This window comes from Urocitellus parryii, chromosome 4 (assembly GCF_045843805.1).
Source record: "Urocitellus parryii isolate mUroPar1 chromosome 4, mUroPar1.hap1, whole genome shotgun sequence".
Classification (NCBI taxonomy): domain Eukaryota; kingdom Metazoa; phylum Chordata; class Mammalia; order Rodentia; family Sciuridae; genus Urocitellus; species Urocitellus parryii.
In genome coordinates this window covers 202810031-202827367 of record NC_135534.1, presented here as the reverse complement: position 1 = coordinate 202827367, position 17337 = coordinate 202810031, and the positions used below count along the sequence as shown (strand labels likewise).

The window sequence follows — 17337 nt, the reverse complement described above, 5'->3', positions numbered from 1 at the left end:
TAAAATGAAATAGTTAAGTAGAAATTTTTTCCAAGCAGTTAAAAAAAAAAATCTCAATTTACAACACAGTCCTTGGTAATAATACTAATGAATTCCAGGAGGACGAGCCTTGGCCAGTCTCTGTCGCCACCCTGGTGGTGACTGAAGGCAGACGCGGCTGCCCCGGTGTTGAGCGGGCAGGGGCTGGGGCAGCTCGGGCTGTCAAGACGGAGCCGCTGTTTGCCACCAACAAGGCCAATTTTTTGGATGCTTAACTCAGACACTCACACAGAGAGAGGAAGATGCGACAGTTCTAAATAATGGTTATTAATGACGCTCCCTGCTAAAGTGACAAATTGCTTGTGAAATTTAGAATCGAAGAGGTATGAGAGTGAATGTGTCCTGCTGCATGTGACAGAACGCCCGCAGCACCAGGGCCCCCTTGAGCTCCCGAGGGGCAGGGAAGACCCCTCTCTGGGCCGGGGCCGTTGCACAGGGGCGGTGATCACGGCCATCTCTCCCTGGGTATCTCCCCGCAGCTCATGTCACCTCTCGGTGAAAAGTGCAAAGTGGGGGCGCCATGTTGAGGGTGCCCTCAGGGTCAGGTGGCAATGCTCTCAGGGCCCAGGCTCCTGCCAATACCCTGCGGTTAAGAAAGCCACCACCGCCCCGTTCGCCCTCCACCACCCAAGGGAAAACGTCTGACCACTGAGAGCGAGCGCAGCCTGTGCGGCTGGATGGCGCCACCTGGCCAGCTCCGAGTGGGGAGGAAAATGCTCCTTGGGAAAGTGCCAACGACCAGATACTTCTTTGAAGCTTGGGAGTTTTCTGTTACTTAAATTACAATCCTTGCACCAATCTGCTATTTTTCAAGCCACTGATTACTTTCAAAAAATAAAATTTAAAAAGGAAACTAACTCTCACTGCTGTAGCAATGCTCCCAATCATGCTATTTATTCACTACATTTAAGTTTTATTCCACTTGAACCCAGTGACGCCAAAACACCGAGCTCCCACATAAAAGAAACGAGACAGAAGCCATGCCTGGGACCCGGCACCACACTTCCACTCCAGACGCTCTAGTCTAATCTCATAAACGGAAATATTGAAAGAGTCTCTCAACCTCGCTGACCTTACTTCTAGAAACCAGGAACATATGGGCACTGCTAGCTTTTCATCTCTTCCAGCCTACTAAAGCGCCTGCTTCTCCAAAGTCAGGAGCTGGGGGGCTGCCGAACTCCGATCCACAACGGGCCGTGGGGGGGCACAGGACACGGTGGGCAGCACACACCCTCCGCAGCTGGGGACCAGCGTGAGCAAGAGGAGGCTCTGAGGCCAGGCTGCGCGGCTGTGTCTGACCCTGGCTGAGGAAGCACTGAAGTCCTAGGTGGCCTGGAGGGTCTTCGCAGGCAGGCAGAGCATGAGGTGAACCTGGCTCAGTGCTGGCTCCTCCAAATCCCAGCTCTCCAAGGTCAGTCTCCTCACCTCTTAAAAGTGAGGACACGATTATTTACCTCACAGCATGGTTATAAAAATGAAAACTGTATGTATGTGTGTGTGTGTGTGTGTGTGTGTGTGAGAGAGAGAGAGACACATACACACACACACACACTCTCACACACCCCTTGAGAATTTACACAATACCTGGCAGAACATGTTCAGAAAATTGTGGCTGAAATAATGATGATGATGATGATTATATTTATTCTAATAATTATTATTAATATTATTATTCAACTGGAAACAAAACATCTGCTGCTCAAGAAGGAATTTCAAGTTGAATTCTACCCTACCCGTGGGCCAAACCTCAGCCCAAATAAACTCAAAAGGCCTTTTGAAAGTTACTGCAAGCAGAGGATTTTATTAAATACCCAAATTAATAATTGAAACCCTGCCTTGCAATAGAACTGCAGAGTGCTGGGGGTGCAGTAAGGTCCCGGGAATAGTGGGGGAGAAGTGCTCATTTCTTCTTTATTTGGCGGCTAGATTTACACTGAGAGACCCAGGTGAAATATTCCATGGGGCACCTGCAAATAGACTGTCAGCTTCCACTCTGATGGAAGGTAAAATACCCTCCTCTAAATGGTCTGGTTCACAAAACCGACCCTAAAGTGAACTGATAAATCTGTTCTGACACACGGAAAACTATTTTCATAATCCTGAAAAAGGCCTTTCTCCAAACCCTGGAGCTGCAGCCGCTACACAAAGAGCCCTCCACCTCGGGCCAGGAGGGGCGGCCTCACACCCAGAGTCCGCTTCCCGGGACAGCCAGCACCGAGAGCACACGTGACATCACAGCCATCAAGGAAAACAAGACATCCACAAGTCACAGAGATCACCAAGAATGGCACGTTCACAAGCAGCCAATTCCTGGTCGAGGCCTGTGCAAGGCTGAAAGCCCAGGCCGCCCAGAGGGGGAGCCGCATCGACTACGAGTCAATCCTTCATTAAACAGGAGCTCTGACTTCCCAAGAAGCCATATTAAAAATTAATATCAAAAAGTGTATTGCTCAGCCTAAACTCATCATTCATATCCAACAATACCAAACTGCATTCTAATGAAATTCCTCCTTCAAAATTACCCTGACACCAACCCTAAGTTTGGTGCTGCTACAGAGGTAGCCAGGCGCCACTCGCCAGGATTCTGAAAATATTCAGATGCCCTCACTCTGAAGGTCTCTTTCACGCCATTCTCATGACCCCAGAATAAACCACGCTGCTTGGGACCGTGCTAAAGCAAGAGCTGTGAAGCCATTCCAGGGGACGGTGATGGGACCCTCTGCGTATGGACACCACATGTTCCCCATGGTCAGCACCCCCAGCTCCTGTGCACAGGCCCCGGCGAGGTCCCATGTCTGAGGGTGTGAGTGTGACTGTGCAGGCAGGTCCCATCAGGGGAGCCTCTGGCAGCAGAGTCCCCACACAGGGCATACTCAGGAAGTCCTTAACAGCCAGCTGTGCTGGTCAGGAGGCTGGAGAAGCTGCCCATGAAGACAGCTGGGCACCTGGGTGGCTGCACCTGATCAGGCACAGGCTCAGCTCCCAGCCAAAGTTTCCCAACCAGGGACCCTGTGACCACTAGCACAAGGGCACAGGGGCAGTCTATGAGCTAAAGGCAGATGGAATACAGGTTTAGGTCCTAACTCTGACACTAACTAGCTGGGTGACTCTGAGTGGGAAATTTACCCTCTGACCTGTGTCCCCAGTTTCGCACAGGGCTGGTCACAGCCCTCACCTCAAGAGTGACAGTTAGGATGAATGGAGTTGTTATTTCTGAAGCCCCAGGGCAGAGCCTGATGCCAGTCAATGCAATGCAAGCTTCCACTGAAAGGAGGAATGGACAGATATGCAGATGGATGGATGGATGGACAGATTGACAGATGGAGAGACAGGTGAATGGACAGAGAGGTGGAAGAACAGATGGAAGGAGAGATGGGTAAATAAGGACAGTGCCTGGTCCTACAAATGTACACTAGCTCACTTTTATACATACAATAAATACCTTCCCAAAATAATTCCCAGGTGCCTGGCACCTGGAGTTCAGAGGTCCCAACCATCTTGGGACCACACAGTTCTCACTCAGCTATTCCTGGGTTGAATGAGACGATGCAGCTAAAAGCACCTGCAGGTTCCGATGTGCAGCAATGCAATGTTGTCACCTCTGTGATTTCTCTGGGACCAACCTTTTATGGGTTCTTAAAGGAGAAAAGGCACCATGAGAGTACCCACGATGAATAAGAAAAGATCCAGTTAGAGCAACTTGGAACAAGCAGTAGCGACAGGGAACCAGGAGATGCCGCACATGACATGGCGGAAGCATCCTGGGGGCTCAGGGGAGAGGAGCTGGCAGGAGGCAGGGTGTGCAGAGTGGCTTCTGGAAGCCACATAATGAAGGCGGGTGGGAGGCAGGTCAGACAGCAGGGAGCCAGACTAAGGAGTCTGAGACCCCAGGGGACGAGGCCAGGCAGCGAGGACCTGGAGGTCAGGGACAAAGGATGCAAGTGTGGTCTGCTGGAGTGAAATCATGCTGGGGCCCCAGGAGTGCCCTGCCCAGCTTTCACCCTATGCTCTGGGCGGGGCAGGGGGCTCTTCTCTGAAATAGCCCAGCTACTGGTCCTGTCCAGGGCGTGGGCAAAAAGCAGCCCCCCTGGTGCAGAGGATTCAAATCACAGTGCTAACGTCTGTGCTCTCTGGGCAAAGAGCCCTGCCCTCCAGGCTGTGTCCTAAAAAGACGGTCACATCAAGGAAAGAAAGGAAAAACACGTGCCCATCTCAAGAGTTAAACAGACAAACAAGACGTGTGTATGGCTTCTGTATGAAGGAAAAGGAAATGGAATGGACCTGTGGAGGGGCCAGCATCCCTCAAGCCCAGCAGCAACCCAAGCCCTCCACCGAGGGGACCAGGCAGAGCCCACCTACTCCCAGCTGTCTCTTGACACTATGGTGAGCATCGCAGACTGTGCCAGTGTGTTCTCCTCTGGGGACAAGTTGGAAAGGCCACCAGGGTGGCCTTGGCCTTGCCGTCTAACCTTCCTCCATGCAAGACACACATGAGCCCCAGGCCATGGCTTCCGGCTCCAGCCCTCTGACTGCGCCCTCCCTGTGAAGCCTGGGGAGAAGCCGCTGGGCCCGCACAGCCGAGGGCCTCCAGCGCCAAGCCTTTGGTCACTCAGAGCAGATGGGAGTCTCCACCACGGGAAGAGAAAACAGTCTTCCTGGTCTGAGCAGCATGGACCTCTCATTCTAGTCCTGCCAATACAGGACAGGTGACAGGTGTCACCTGAGGTACAAAGACCATCCTGCAAATAAAAACTGACAGAAAGCAGCCTGAGGATTTGAGGCTACAGATAGACGACGGGGCTCCAGGGTGACCCGCGGCTCCGCCTGCGCCCCGGACTCACTCTGCCTGTCCATCAGGAGGAGCGGGCTGGTCCCTGGTCAGGCAGGGTCAAGGAGGCAGGGCAGAGCACGGCCTGCTTGTGGGCCTTGACAATGTGTGTGACGCAGACGAGCGTGGGCGGCATGGCCTGAATTCCAGATCACCGCGGTGGGATTTCCTTTCTCCTGTAGGAAGGGCCATTAACCTTTCAGATGACAGCCCTGGGACCTGAGTGATGGAACGATTTTTGAGGTCAGCAAGGATCTATGTTCTCAAAACCTGACATCGACATGCAAAAGTTGTGACTGAATCCTGGTGTCCCTGAGAGAAAGACTAAGTGCATGTGACAGATCTTCTGCAATCAAAATGCCCCATTTCCCAGAGTATCTGTCACAGATTGATAACATGCAAAAAGTTAAGTACAATTATGTCTGTCACCAAGAAACAGACTTTGGAACCCGTGACTGACAACTTGCTGGCGCTGACAAATCACCGAGAGATCACCGAGCCCCAAGGAGCACGGGCCACCTTACAACTACCTCCTGGGTGAGGCTCCCGGGAGGCTGCACGCGAGGGGAGGCTGGGGTCCAGGGTGTGCTGGTGGCTTCCAGTGTGAAGCTGGCCTTTCTCCCGAGGAGGGTGGTTGGCAAGGGGCACAGGAATTGCACACAACCCCAGGGCCTGGGGTCACGGGAAGCTCTCCTCCTTCAGGACCACAGAGCAGGTGACTCCACACCCAGGAGACGGGAGAGCGGACTGCAGCTGCTGGAGCCACACAGCCAGGCCTTCCAGGGCAGCCCAACCCAAGGGCCACCTGGCATTAAGTATCTGGAAGTTCTAGACGTCTGGGGTCCAGATCACTCATTCCAGATAGACTCTGCAGGGGACAGGACCGTTCTCGTCAGCTCACGGGTGCCAGCGCTGGGTTGAGACACGGGCCCTCCTGGGGATGAGGCCACAGCAGCACCTGCCTCATGCCAGCCTCCTTCCCTGTCATTGGTGCTGCAAGCAGGAATGGTGGTGGCTGCAGACGCCCAGGCTGAGCTCTGCAGCCAATGCCCACTCTGTGTCCTCCCTGTCCACTGGCCATCTTCAGTGCTGCTCTTGGGACGGGGAAGGTGGCACATTTTTTAAACCAGCTTGAGAAGCACCGTGACCCCAGTTGTCACCGAGGTCTGAAAATCTGACGTTGTTGGCCATCCCAGGCAGCAGGGAGCTGTTGAACCCCAGGGAGCTTCTTCAATGCCACAGAATCTCCACCGTTGGTAAATTTCACTTTTCAATTTTTTAAAAAGTTGAGTCCAAATCTGCCTTCTTGTAACCCAAGCCCACCTGACCCTACCTTGCCTTCTGTGCTCCCAGCGGCCCCCTCTCCAGCCCCACCCAGAAACACCACACTGCCCACGTGGACCTCAGAAGCCAGCTGCTTGTGGCCGACCCAGGTCAGAGCACAGCACTGCACTCAAGTGACTTTTAGGTGGTCTGTGTGGCTGTGGGTGACTCTCTATGTACCTGACAGGTGTGACGGGGCATGGCCTCCAGGCATCCCCTGCTGAGCATGGCAGGCTGCTTCCCTAGCCATACTGCACACACACACTGCTGGGCCCAGTCCAGTCTCCTTAGTCTGGCTCCTGTGCTGTGGACTATGGGGACTCAGGGGCACCTCTGTGGGTGCCTTCACCTTTCATCTCCCGGTCCCCAGGGCAAGGGGCTGTGGAGATGTGGTGTGTTCATTCTGTCATCCACACATCAGCTCTCCCTAACGAGTCCTTGTTATCTGCGGGTCTGAGCTCCATGTCTCTATGTCTTTATCAAGTCGCTGACTCTACTGCTTAGCAGGCCAGGAGCAGCGTCCCACCAGCACCTCCTTCCAGGTGACACAAAACCGTTCATCTGTCCACATTTGGGGGCTCCTGGTACTTGAACAGCTTTAGATCCTCTGCCTCCTGGAGCTTTTCCAAATCTTCATCCTAAAAGCAGAAGAAGTCCCTTCCCAGCAGAATCGAATGAAAGACCCTACTGTAAGAGGGGGTGGCGTGTTGCTTGGGTGAAGCTGGAAAGGTGCTTTCTCTGCGGGCACACCCTCCCCAAGGCGGCAGCACTGAGCGGGGGCCCAAGCCAGCCCAGAGAGGGGTGGGCAGGCAGGACGCTCCAAGGCCAGCTCCACCCTGCTGGTCAATGTGCACGAAGTGAGCAGGGCCTCTGCCCTGCCAGAGACACAGGCTCAAGTTCTGGGAGCAGCCTGCCCGTCTTCCCTGTCTGCTGTGTGCAGAGATGCTTGTGTGTGAGCTGACTCCCTGCACAGGAAGAGGAGCCCTGTGGAGCCATTTGATGCCCCCTTTTGACATGAACTACATCAAACACAGCATGTGATTCACTGGATACGGACAAGAAGCACCCTGGCCCTCCAGGGACTTGCCCGTGCTGGGAGGGGACTCGTACCTGGTTCCACCATGAGCACTTTCTGCGATATGGGAAGCTTTTGTTCCCAGGGGCAATGTCTGCCTCTGGAAAGAGAAGGCAGCTCTGCTAGGACAGGAGGTGCTCAGGTGATGGCCAGTCATCTGTGAAAAGATCCACCAAATGCCCCTTTTGTTTGAAATAAAGTTGGGGGTGACAGCTCGCCCTCAGAACAACTGGGGATTCTTTGAAATCTAAGTGATGACAAAAGAAATGAAGGCAGAGCACACGTTGTTTTTGAGATGAGGGCAGCACGTTGTCTAGGGACCCCAGCCTCTTCCTTCCAGCCCAGGGATGGGGGGAGAATGACTGGCACCTGCTGCTCCCTGCCACCTCCTGGTTGGTCAGTAGAGGGCGCTGTGCCACCGCTCTCCTGCAGCCCAGGCGGCAGCATTTGATCCAGCGGCAGCATCCACACAAAGACCACACTGGAAGAAGTGTTTCTAGTGTTTGTGGCTTAATAGGCCACGAGAAAACAGAGCGAGCCACCAGCTTGCTATTACATGCTATATCATCACCTATGTAAAAAAGCACACAGAAAAAAGGTCCTGAAGAAAATACAACAAAAGGTTATGAGCATTCACTCACTGGAAATGGAATTTGTTTTTCCATTATTTTCTACATTCTGCCAATTTTCTACAAAGCTGTATTTCTCTTGCAATTGAAAAAACCCTACAGTGCCCAAGGACTGGGGAGTCATCTGGAGGGGCTACAGAACAGGGTCCTTGTGAATTCGTGCCAGGATCCAGCAGCGTGCTGGGGACATAATAAGGGACAAGACCCGGTTCCCGCCCCTGCCCCAGAGGGGCAAAAGCACAGCCCAGCATGAAAAAGCAGAGCCCAGCCCAGGGGCTCAGGGAAAGCTTCCTGGGAGAGGAGACCCAGGGCTGGGGTGCAGGGCACACGATGCACAGAGGCCCAGAATAGGACAGCAAGAGGAGGCTGCCCGGTGGGCCTGGGGGCTGGGAGACAGAGGCAGGAAACCTTGGAGCTGGACAAGGAGGCCCAGAGTCTAAGGAGGAGCTCCGCCCTTACCCTGTAGGTTGCTGCAAACACTGCACCACACCCACCTCCAGAGAGAAGGCTGTCAGTTCCTTTTCTGGGGGATTGAGAGAGACCCGACACCTCAAGGAACTAAACAGCACACTCCCCTTTCCTACGTCTTCCGTGCCAAATTCAAATAAGTCATCGGCATTTCATTTGTTTTCAAGTCAAAGATATCAGATAGGAAAACACAATCCCAAACACCCCCAAGCCCCATAAAAGGAAGAACCCCTAATGGATCAAGAGGCACCCGAAGCTGTGCCGCCACCTGCATATCGCCACACGGCGAGAGAGGACAGTGTGGCACAGACAGTGGTTTTCACCTGGAAGCATTAACACACCTTCAACGACCCTACTGCACCACGGGCGGACTTAACTCAGTCAAATTAGAATACATTTTATATTGACTATTTTGACATTTGTTTTATTTGGCAAGTAAAACAAAACTGATCCAATTTCCTTGCAGCCATTGTAAACCATAAACTGTACAACAGAGGTTATAAAATATATAAGCCTTATAAACACTTTGTTCTGATGCGCTACCCTACAACTCTGCCTGGCTCCAGTGGCCGGGCGTCCAGGGCCACCTGCTTTGGTTGCCAGTGACCCTGCCCTCCTGCTGTGGGACAGCACTGTCCCCACATCACCTGGGAGCTCTGGTGCTCCTTGTTTATCCAGCAGTTTAACACCTGTCCTGAGGTGGTGCTCACCCTGGGCCCTTCCAGGCCCTGTGATGTCAACAAGGGGCCACTCTAAGTAACAGAACCCTGGGGCTCTCCAACCCCTACAAGGAGCCCAAACTGGAGCCAACATCAAGCATGAACTCTAGTCCAGGTGATGGACTGAGATGACATCCCTGGCACAGGTATGGGCCTCAGCTGGCCTGAGCTCTGCTGATGGTGAACCTCAGCAGTGCCCTCCAAGACAGAGCTGTGACAATGCTGTTGGCCAGCCAGAAAGTAAGAAACAAGTACTGCCAGCCTCACACTCCTGAGCGGGGGGAGACGTGGCTGCTCAGCCCGCAGCTCTGGGAAGCTCACTAGCTCTCCACACCTGCTTATACCAGGGAAACTGCAAACTGCTTCCAGAGCTTCAGGCAGTTCAGGGGTAGTCTAGTTTAAATTCCAACCTTCGTTGATGAAACTGGAGGAAGACAAGAGAGTCCTTGGAGCTGAGGGGTTCCTTACAGTGGCCCAGCATGGAGGAACAGCAGCAGAGGGGGAGACTGGGGGTGGGGCGGGGGGTGGTGTGGAGCCCAGGAGGGGCTCTGCTGTGGCAAGGCTCTGCTCGGCACTCACCTCTGCGTGCTGTCTGTGGCAACCTTCTTTGTTATGTTAGCCCCCAGATGCCGTGTCACCAACCTTCCTGCTTTACCCACTGCTGCAATCCTAGTCGCCATGGCTGTTTGCTCGCGGCCCTCAAACTATTTACTTCTAGTGATGCAAAGGGGTTGTGTCTGATGCGGCTCTGTTTATTCTCTGCTTTTCATAAAACATGTGGGGAGAATCACTCCATCTTTTGGGACTGAAACCAGCTGCAGAGCAACCAGTTCCATTAACCACGAGTCTCTGTGGGTCAACCATTAAAATCAGCACCATCTCCTGAGAAGCTTCCCACTTGCCTCTAAAATCCAAGGTACCCACTTCTCAGTCTGGGGCTCACTGGGAAGGAACAACATGAAAATGAACAGAGTTGCCAACCGGCCCTCCTGGGTCACAGAGGACTGGCCGGCTGAGGAAGAGAAGCCGCCCTTTGGAGGCAGGTGCCTCCAGCCATGTGGTCACCACGCCCATGTCTGCACATCTCTTGAGTTCCTTCAAACAGAAAGACAATTTCAGTGGCATATGTTGTTTTAGGACCCTGCATCATGTGCACGGGAGACAGGAAGGCCTTTCCATTCATGTCATGCACAGATTTCTAACTGGGCTTTTAAAAAATCTCCTCTAGAGGCACAAGTTTAAACTAAACTTGCACAAGTGCTCAGTGACACCGTGCACTATTTCATCAGACATTAAGCAGGTGTGTTTTAAAACATGCCTCAGAACCCAAGACCACGTGAGCAAGCACATCGGACAACCGGACCAGGCCTCACCTGGGGAGGTTGGGGGCTGGGGTGGAGGCGGCCGAGGACTGCGAGGGTGTTGTGGGTTGAGATGAGTCGTGATTTCTAGGCACTCTGCCCATTCGATACCAGATCCCCATGCTGTTCAGTTCCCTGCAGGAGAAAAGAGAAATCTTCATGGCGCTGTTTGGCCTGGAGCACGAACCTGAGCCGCAAAGCAAACCAGTCATTGCCTCAAACCCCAGAGGTCAGTTCTTGCCCAAGTGACAGGTCCCATCACTGCACCTTCTGCCCTGGGCCTCACAGCGAGAGCACCTGTGCTGCAGGGCCGTCTTACCCGTCTGGGCTGGCCTCCCACCGCAGCTGTGTCTTCCTCGCCTCTCACTCTGAACTGCTTTCTATTTTACCCTCCCAGGATCAGTAGCTTTGTGACAACCCCTAGGAAATCCCCCTGTTAGGGAGAGACTGATGGAAGAGTAGTCCCATGGATGAGCATGCCTGGGTTTTAACCAGGAGAGGGATCTCTCCACCTACCCTAAGATGCACCCCAGTTTCAGGAGGCAACCCCTCGCACGGATGTCACCTGCATTGGCTTCACCCCAAGACCAGCTGAGAAGATGACTTCAAACCACAAAACCTGAAGCACATGCCCCACAAGCCACCACTAGAGTGGACATGCACATGACATTTCCTGCTACTAGTGTGACAGCCACAGTGGCCCAGCCCACACCACAAGGCCATGCTTATGAGACAGGTACATGCTTGGGAACTTCACAGTACTATTTCAGTCACATCCAACTTCTCCACTGCCCTGCAGAACGTGCACAGGAGACAGGACCATCTTTGGGACCAGAAAGAGAGGAAGACCACCTCTTCAAAACATGAAAAAAAATATTCTGTAGATATTTTTGGTAAGGTTTTCAGTGCACCCCACAACTATTCTGAACCTCAATTCTAATTTCAATCAATGATTTGCAATGATCTCACTGCATCGGGGCCCCAGCCTCAGGGGCTTTGAGGAAGCCCTCTTGAATGTGAGGTTTGTGCCTCCTGGGTGGATGGCCCCGCACCTTGTGAAGCTACATAGGAAGTGTGCCTATTTTGAAAAATAAGTGACTCTGGGGCTGAGGTTGTGGCTCAGCAATACAGCGCTTGCCTAGCACGTGTGAGGCACTAGGTTCCATCCCAACATCACATAAAATAAATAAATAAAATAAAGATATTGTGACCAACTACAACTAAAAAAATAGTAAAAAAAAAAAAAAAAGTGACTCTGTTCTGACCCTGAGTTCTCTTCCCTTACTTAAAACTAACATTGGAATTGTCTTCCCTTGGGAAAGAATTTTTGGCCCAAGATGAAATGAAACTACACTTTAATGATTTTTTCAAAATGATAGGGGAAAAGACTCTAGTTTTGATTACAAACATTAGTAAAAACCTATTCTTCAGAATTGTTTCAATTGGTTAAAATTACATCTTCTTACAGTAGCATAGTTGGTAATTAAAAATACTAAAATTAGATTTTGAAAGTTCATTACAAAATTGTTGGTTTCTACCACTTGCAAGTAACTGCACACCAGTACCAACCTGTGGTTATTCCCGTACCTAGTTCTTACTCCTGCAATCCTACCTCTGTAATTAAACCTTTCTGCCAAACAGGAAGTCTGAGAGTATAAAGAAAGGAACGATCGCAGAGTCCATTTGTTTTTGTCTGTCTTCTATGTGTTGGTGCTGGGACTGAACCCAGAGCTCGTGCGTGCCAAATCAGAGCTCACCTCGCAGCTACACTCCCAGCTCGAGTTCCTGCTAAGAACCACAAAGCCTAGATCCCGAGCATCAGTGTCCCCAGCTGAAGCGTGAAGAAAGCGCTGCTCACGCACACGGCAGCACGCACGGCCACCTCTGTGGCTGTGGCCATGCCATGTCTACGGGAGGGAAGGCCCTGCTTAGAGAGTGACGGCAGCTCTGGGCTCAAGTGAACAAGAGCAAGACAGAGTACAGACCACCCAAGGCTGACCTCGGCCAGGTGGAGGGTGCTTCCTCAGTGACAGGAGTGCCTGGCCAGGGGCAGCAGCACGGGGCCCAAGACTGCACACGGCTCCCGAGATCCCCTTCCACTGATGGAGCACAGCAAACGTCCACCTTCTGGACGTCTAGCACCTATTTCCTCCCCTTGCTGGCCCTCCCCTCCTCTCCCCTCCCAGGTCCGGGGCAGACACCTCCTCGCTGTTCATCCTTGAGTTCCAGTGGAGCTGACCCTGCTTCTGGTTCAGCCTGGGCCATCAAAGACTGGCATCTTCCCGATACCAGTGTCCAGGTAAGGGTGCCCCAGACCCTAGTTAGATCAGTCAGACAACGAGACTGAACTCCAGAGCTTCTGTGTGAACTACCAGGAACGTGGGTGAAGGCGTGCACCCTGATTGCTTCCCCCAGAGATCAGGTATCAGATGGGGTCCTCCAGAGGACTCTAAGCAAGGAGGAAGATGTCCTGGGCATCCTGGGAAACCCTCTGACCACTGAAGCCAATCTGCCCAGAGCTCTTCTGCTGTGTCAGGCAACAAATTCTTCCTTTTGCTCAAGCTACCTGGGTTGGGTTTCCTGTCACTTACAATCTAAACAGCCCAGAGCTGGGCACGGTGGCACACACCAGTAATCCCAGCGGCTCAGGAGGCTGAGGCAGGAGGATGGAGAGTTCAAAGCCAGCCTCAGTAATGGTGAGGTGCTAAGCAACTCAGTGAGACCCTGTCTCTAAATAAAATACAAAATAGGGCTAGGGATATGGCTCAGTGGCCGAGAGCCCCTGGGTTTAATCCCTGGTACCACAAACAACAACAAAAAGAGCCCAGAGTGAAACCTGCGATTTCATGAGAGTTGGTATTTATGACGTGGCTCTGGGGCCAGGCCTGGTGCTGCAGCTGTGGGTGAACCTGACACAACCTGGCCCTGGCCCTGGCAGTTCCCTGCTCATCAGCAAAGACAAATAGCTGGTCCAAAACTGCACAGTGAATTATCAGGGCTACTACTTGTGTTTCTTCCTGACTCAGACCATCTGACGGCTTCCCACTGGGATAAAACCCAGACAGCCACTACGTCCTGGAGCCCTGCAGATGGCTTCCCTCGCAGCCCCCACACCCTGTCCCTCCATGTCTGCTCCGGCCACACAGGGATGCTTCTGTTTCCAGAACACAGATGCTCAGTCCCACCAGCCTACAGCTTGCCGGCTCCACCTGTGGGCTCGGTCTGCTCATGTCCACGGCTGGACTCTTTGACACTGAGTCTCTGGTGCAATGCTGCCGCCCTGACCCCCTCACTGAAGCAGCCCATGCCTCACCGAGTCCCGTTTTCTTGACCATCTGAAATCATCTCTTTTCTTGTTTGTTGTGTGGTGAGGACGGGGTCTTCCCCTCGCCTCTGCACACACAGGGCCTGCTCTCACACAGGAGGGGCACACCATAAATCTGCAGAGGGATCAGGGGGCCTGGGTGGCTGCACAGGACAGGGAAAGGGAGGTCCAGAGGTGGCAGTCCGCACCAGGCGAGGCACAGGGAGGCCAAAGGCCTGCCAAGCTGCACAGCTGCAGCACAGCAGGAGGGCAGAACGAGGGCCCGGGCTGGGAGGGCCTCACCCGAGGAGTGTCCGAGCACTCACAACGGACAGCAGCAGATGACACCTGTGTTATAAACTTACCCAATAAACGTGTACTGAGGAGGGGCCTGCTTGGTCCGGCCCATGATCCGAATGTCACAGATGGCAGCTTCAGTGGAATCCCGGGGGATGAATTTGATGCACAGCCTCTTCTTTCTAAAAGCCACCTCCTCTAAAGGAAAGGACCACAGAGAAGACATGAGTTTTGCAGAGATGCTCCCTTGGTCTCTGTACATCTTCCCGGGCGGCAGGATGGAGGATGGACAGCTCCACCCTGCCTTCCCAGGGCCACAGGCTATGACAAACAAGTGCACAGTCACACTGCCCCACATCTAGGACCCAACCCCATATGTGCCCGGCCTGGGGCAGCTGAAGGCCAGGACCTGCATCTGCAGAGGCCCACCGGGGAGGCTAGGCACCTGTGCATTCCACCACACAGGGTTCTCTTGCTCACATTTTATTATAGACATCCTGGAACCCACCCAGGGGGGAGGGAAGCGCAGGAAGAACCCCTGTGCCTCGTCACTCGGCTTCATTATGCTGACCATGGACAGGCCAGGTCCAACTTTCGGCCACCCTAAATCTAGCTGGATCTTCAAAATGAGTCCCTGATGCCACATCCTGTCCCATGTCATCATCTTGGCAGGCATTTAATCAGATGCCCCTTTTCTACAGGACCACACGCCATGACCACTCCTGATGAAATCAGCGAGGCTCCTGTGGCAGCCGATGGGGCCCATGTTCAAGCTGCACCATTGGCTGTTCTGGATCCTGCTCCAGACCATGTCTGTGTGTCACTTTTGATCACAGGTGCCTGGTCCCTTTTGTGCTCCACAGACCTGCCCATGATCCTTTTCTTGAGGGCATGGGCAGCCCAGGGAGATGGGCTGTCCCTCCCATTGCTGTGAGATGACGGGGCTGAAGGCTGGACTGGGCTCAGGCCAACCTTCAGAAGAGGCCACCTCACAGACAGTATGTGTCCCCTTCAGTGTTGCATCTTGGGGATGCTTCCCCGGTTTTTCTGGGGAACCTGCTCACAGAGTCCCCAAGTGCAGCTCTGGAAGCCATTTCCTTATCACCATGGTGCCTTCTGACTCTGCCCTTCCTCTGCGCTGGCTAGCTGGAGGTCTTCTGCATCAAAACAACCTTTCTTCATCAACTATTTGGTCTTCCCTTTTATGGGAAAGGAAGGACACAGCTGGCAGTTCTTTCCTCTCACTTTTCAGGTCTTGGCACAGCACGGTGGTGCCCTCGCAGCCCTGGGTGGTGCCCTTGCAGCCCTGGGTGGTGTCCTTGCAGCCCTGGGTGGTGCCCTCGCAGCCCTGGGTGGCCGATGCAGTGTGAAGCTGCTCATTTGTGCTTCTGAACACGGGTTCCAGACAGCCCGTGAGGAGGCTGGATTTGGTTGACTTCCGCCACTGCTGTGCTGTGGCTCTGTGGCCTTAGGAGCACCCTTACATCCTCTGAGCCCTGTTTCATCATCTGTGGGAGGGAGCTGGCAAAGCCCAACCTACTGGGGACATCAGGTGGCTGTGAGCGGTGACAAGTACCATTCACCTGACCTGCCCTGGCACACGGGAGACTTCAGTAAAGATAAACCACGAGGAAAATTCCATCAAAATCACAGTTGGTCTCGGTGTAAGTGTAGCATCTGTGCTTGGTATTGACCTTCAGGCCGTCCAGTTCCGGGGCGGGAAATCTGCATTGACAGCACATTCGAACTTGGGAACAGATGGGGAGGGGGTCCTGCCCTGTATAGCCATGGTGCTGCTTGGTGGCTGTTAGCTTTTAGGATGAGGGGGCGTTTTTTAAAAAGAACTAGATTGAAACTCCTGTGGTTCCTTCCACAGGTGCAGAAGCCGAGGGCTGGGTCAGACCTGGAAGCCAAACAGCCTCCCGAATCCAGACCCAGAGCACTGTGTCCAGCAAGGCAGGAATGGTGTCCTGGGCTGGGGGTCACACAACCCTGCACCTTCAAAATCTGTCAGCTGCCAAGGTCAGCCTTTGAGAGCATGAGGGGAAGCCAGTCCTCAGGGGCACCCCAAGTGCAGGTGTCCTACGGGCAGCTGCCACTCGGCTCCTGACCGTGCTCCCTTCCTGGCTGCCGCGGTGCGGGGTGAGGGGGAGCCGCTCGCTCACACGCTGAAGCAGGCCTAATTTTAAGTAAACATATTCTACATAGTCAATAGAAATGTGTTCAGTCATGCTAATGAACACAGAGAAAGTACACAGCACTTTACTAAACAAACACTCTTCCGGTTTTTAAGTGCTATATGACTGCAACAAACTGTGTTTTAAATTAATTACAGGAGTCTCGTCTGTTTGGCTGACTTTATGAAATCAGGGCCTTGAATACACTCATATGACACAGGACTGACCATAAAGCTCTCCTGTCCCCTGGGCAGAGCTCCAGGAAGTAGCCCCATGATGGGAAGTGAAAAGGCTCCCTTGACCCAGCCTCCTATGCAATAAGGCACCCGAGGGAGACCTGGGTCCTGACCCCAGAATGTCCATGGCTGGACAATGCCCAATGCAGCCCAGACGTGGGGACAGACGTCCCCGATAGGGCACCTGGCCCCCCATCGCCAGACCATGGGCTCTGATGGGGCTGTGCCCTGGGCCCCCCAATGAGCTGGCTCAATAAGAGGAAAATGCAGGATGGGAAGCCCTTGTGGCTCTGTAGTGTGTCAACATAGAGACACTGTAGGTCAACTCCTGGTCAAAAATGAAAACCAGTGCAGATGGTGAAACTAAAGAGAGCCGGGGAGAAGTGCGAGTTGTGCCCGTCTGTGAGTCAGTCTCAGTCTATAGGCAGTTGCTTCACAAGAGACGGAGCAAAAGCAATAAGCCAGGGCTGGGGATGTGGCTCAAGCGGTAGCGCGCTCGCCTGGCATGCGTGTGGCCCGGGTTCGATCCTCAGCACCACATACCAACAGTACAAACAGTACAAACAAGAGATGTTGTGTCCACCGAAAAAAACTAAAATAAATAAATAAACTCTCTCTCTCTCCCTCTCTCCTCTCTCTTTAAAAAAAAAAAAAAAAAAAAGCAATAAGCCAGCCCCTCTGAAGTGTCCAGCTCGCCAGTGAGGAACGCAGTGAGGTCACTACAATTAAAATAGAAAAACTCAATAAAAAACTGAAAGCCTACGCTGACGCAGGCCTGTGGAAACCAAGCCCAAGCTCACATCACCAGTGGAACTGGGGACAGGGGTTCTGGACGTCCACCTGGCAACAAAGCTCACCTTCCCCGAGGCTGCGCTGCATGC

General features: G+C 53.1%; 1 protein-coding gene across 3 annotated transcripts in view; it reads right to left on the bottom strand.

The window, feature by feature from the left end:
* Mvb12b (multivesicular body subunit 12B) overlaps nt 1-17337 on the bottom strand; it is a 164512-nt gene that overhangs the window by 78979 nt on the left and 68196 nt on the right. For all 3 annotated transcript variants that reach the window (XM_026386449.2, XM_026386450.2, XM_026386451.2), the window contains exons 5-6: nt 14112-14241; nt 10455-10577 (exon numbers count right to left, since the gene is read on the bottom strand). In XM_026386449.2, the coding sequence (XP_026242234.1) occupies nt 10455-10577; nt 14112-14241 (253 nt within the window). The remainder of the gene's footprint in view (nt 1-10454; nt 10578-14111; nt 14242-17337) is intronic.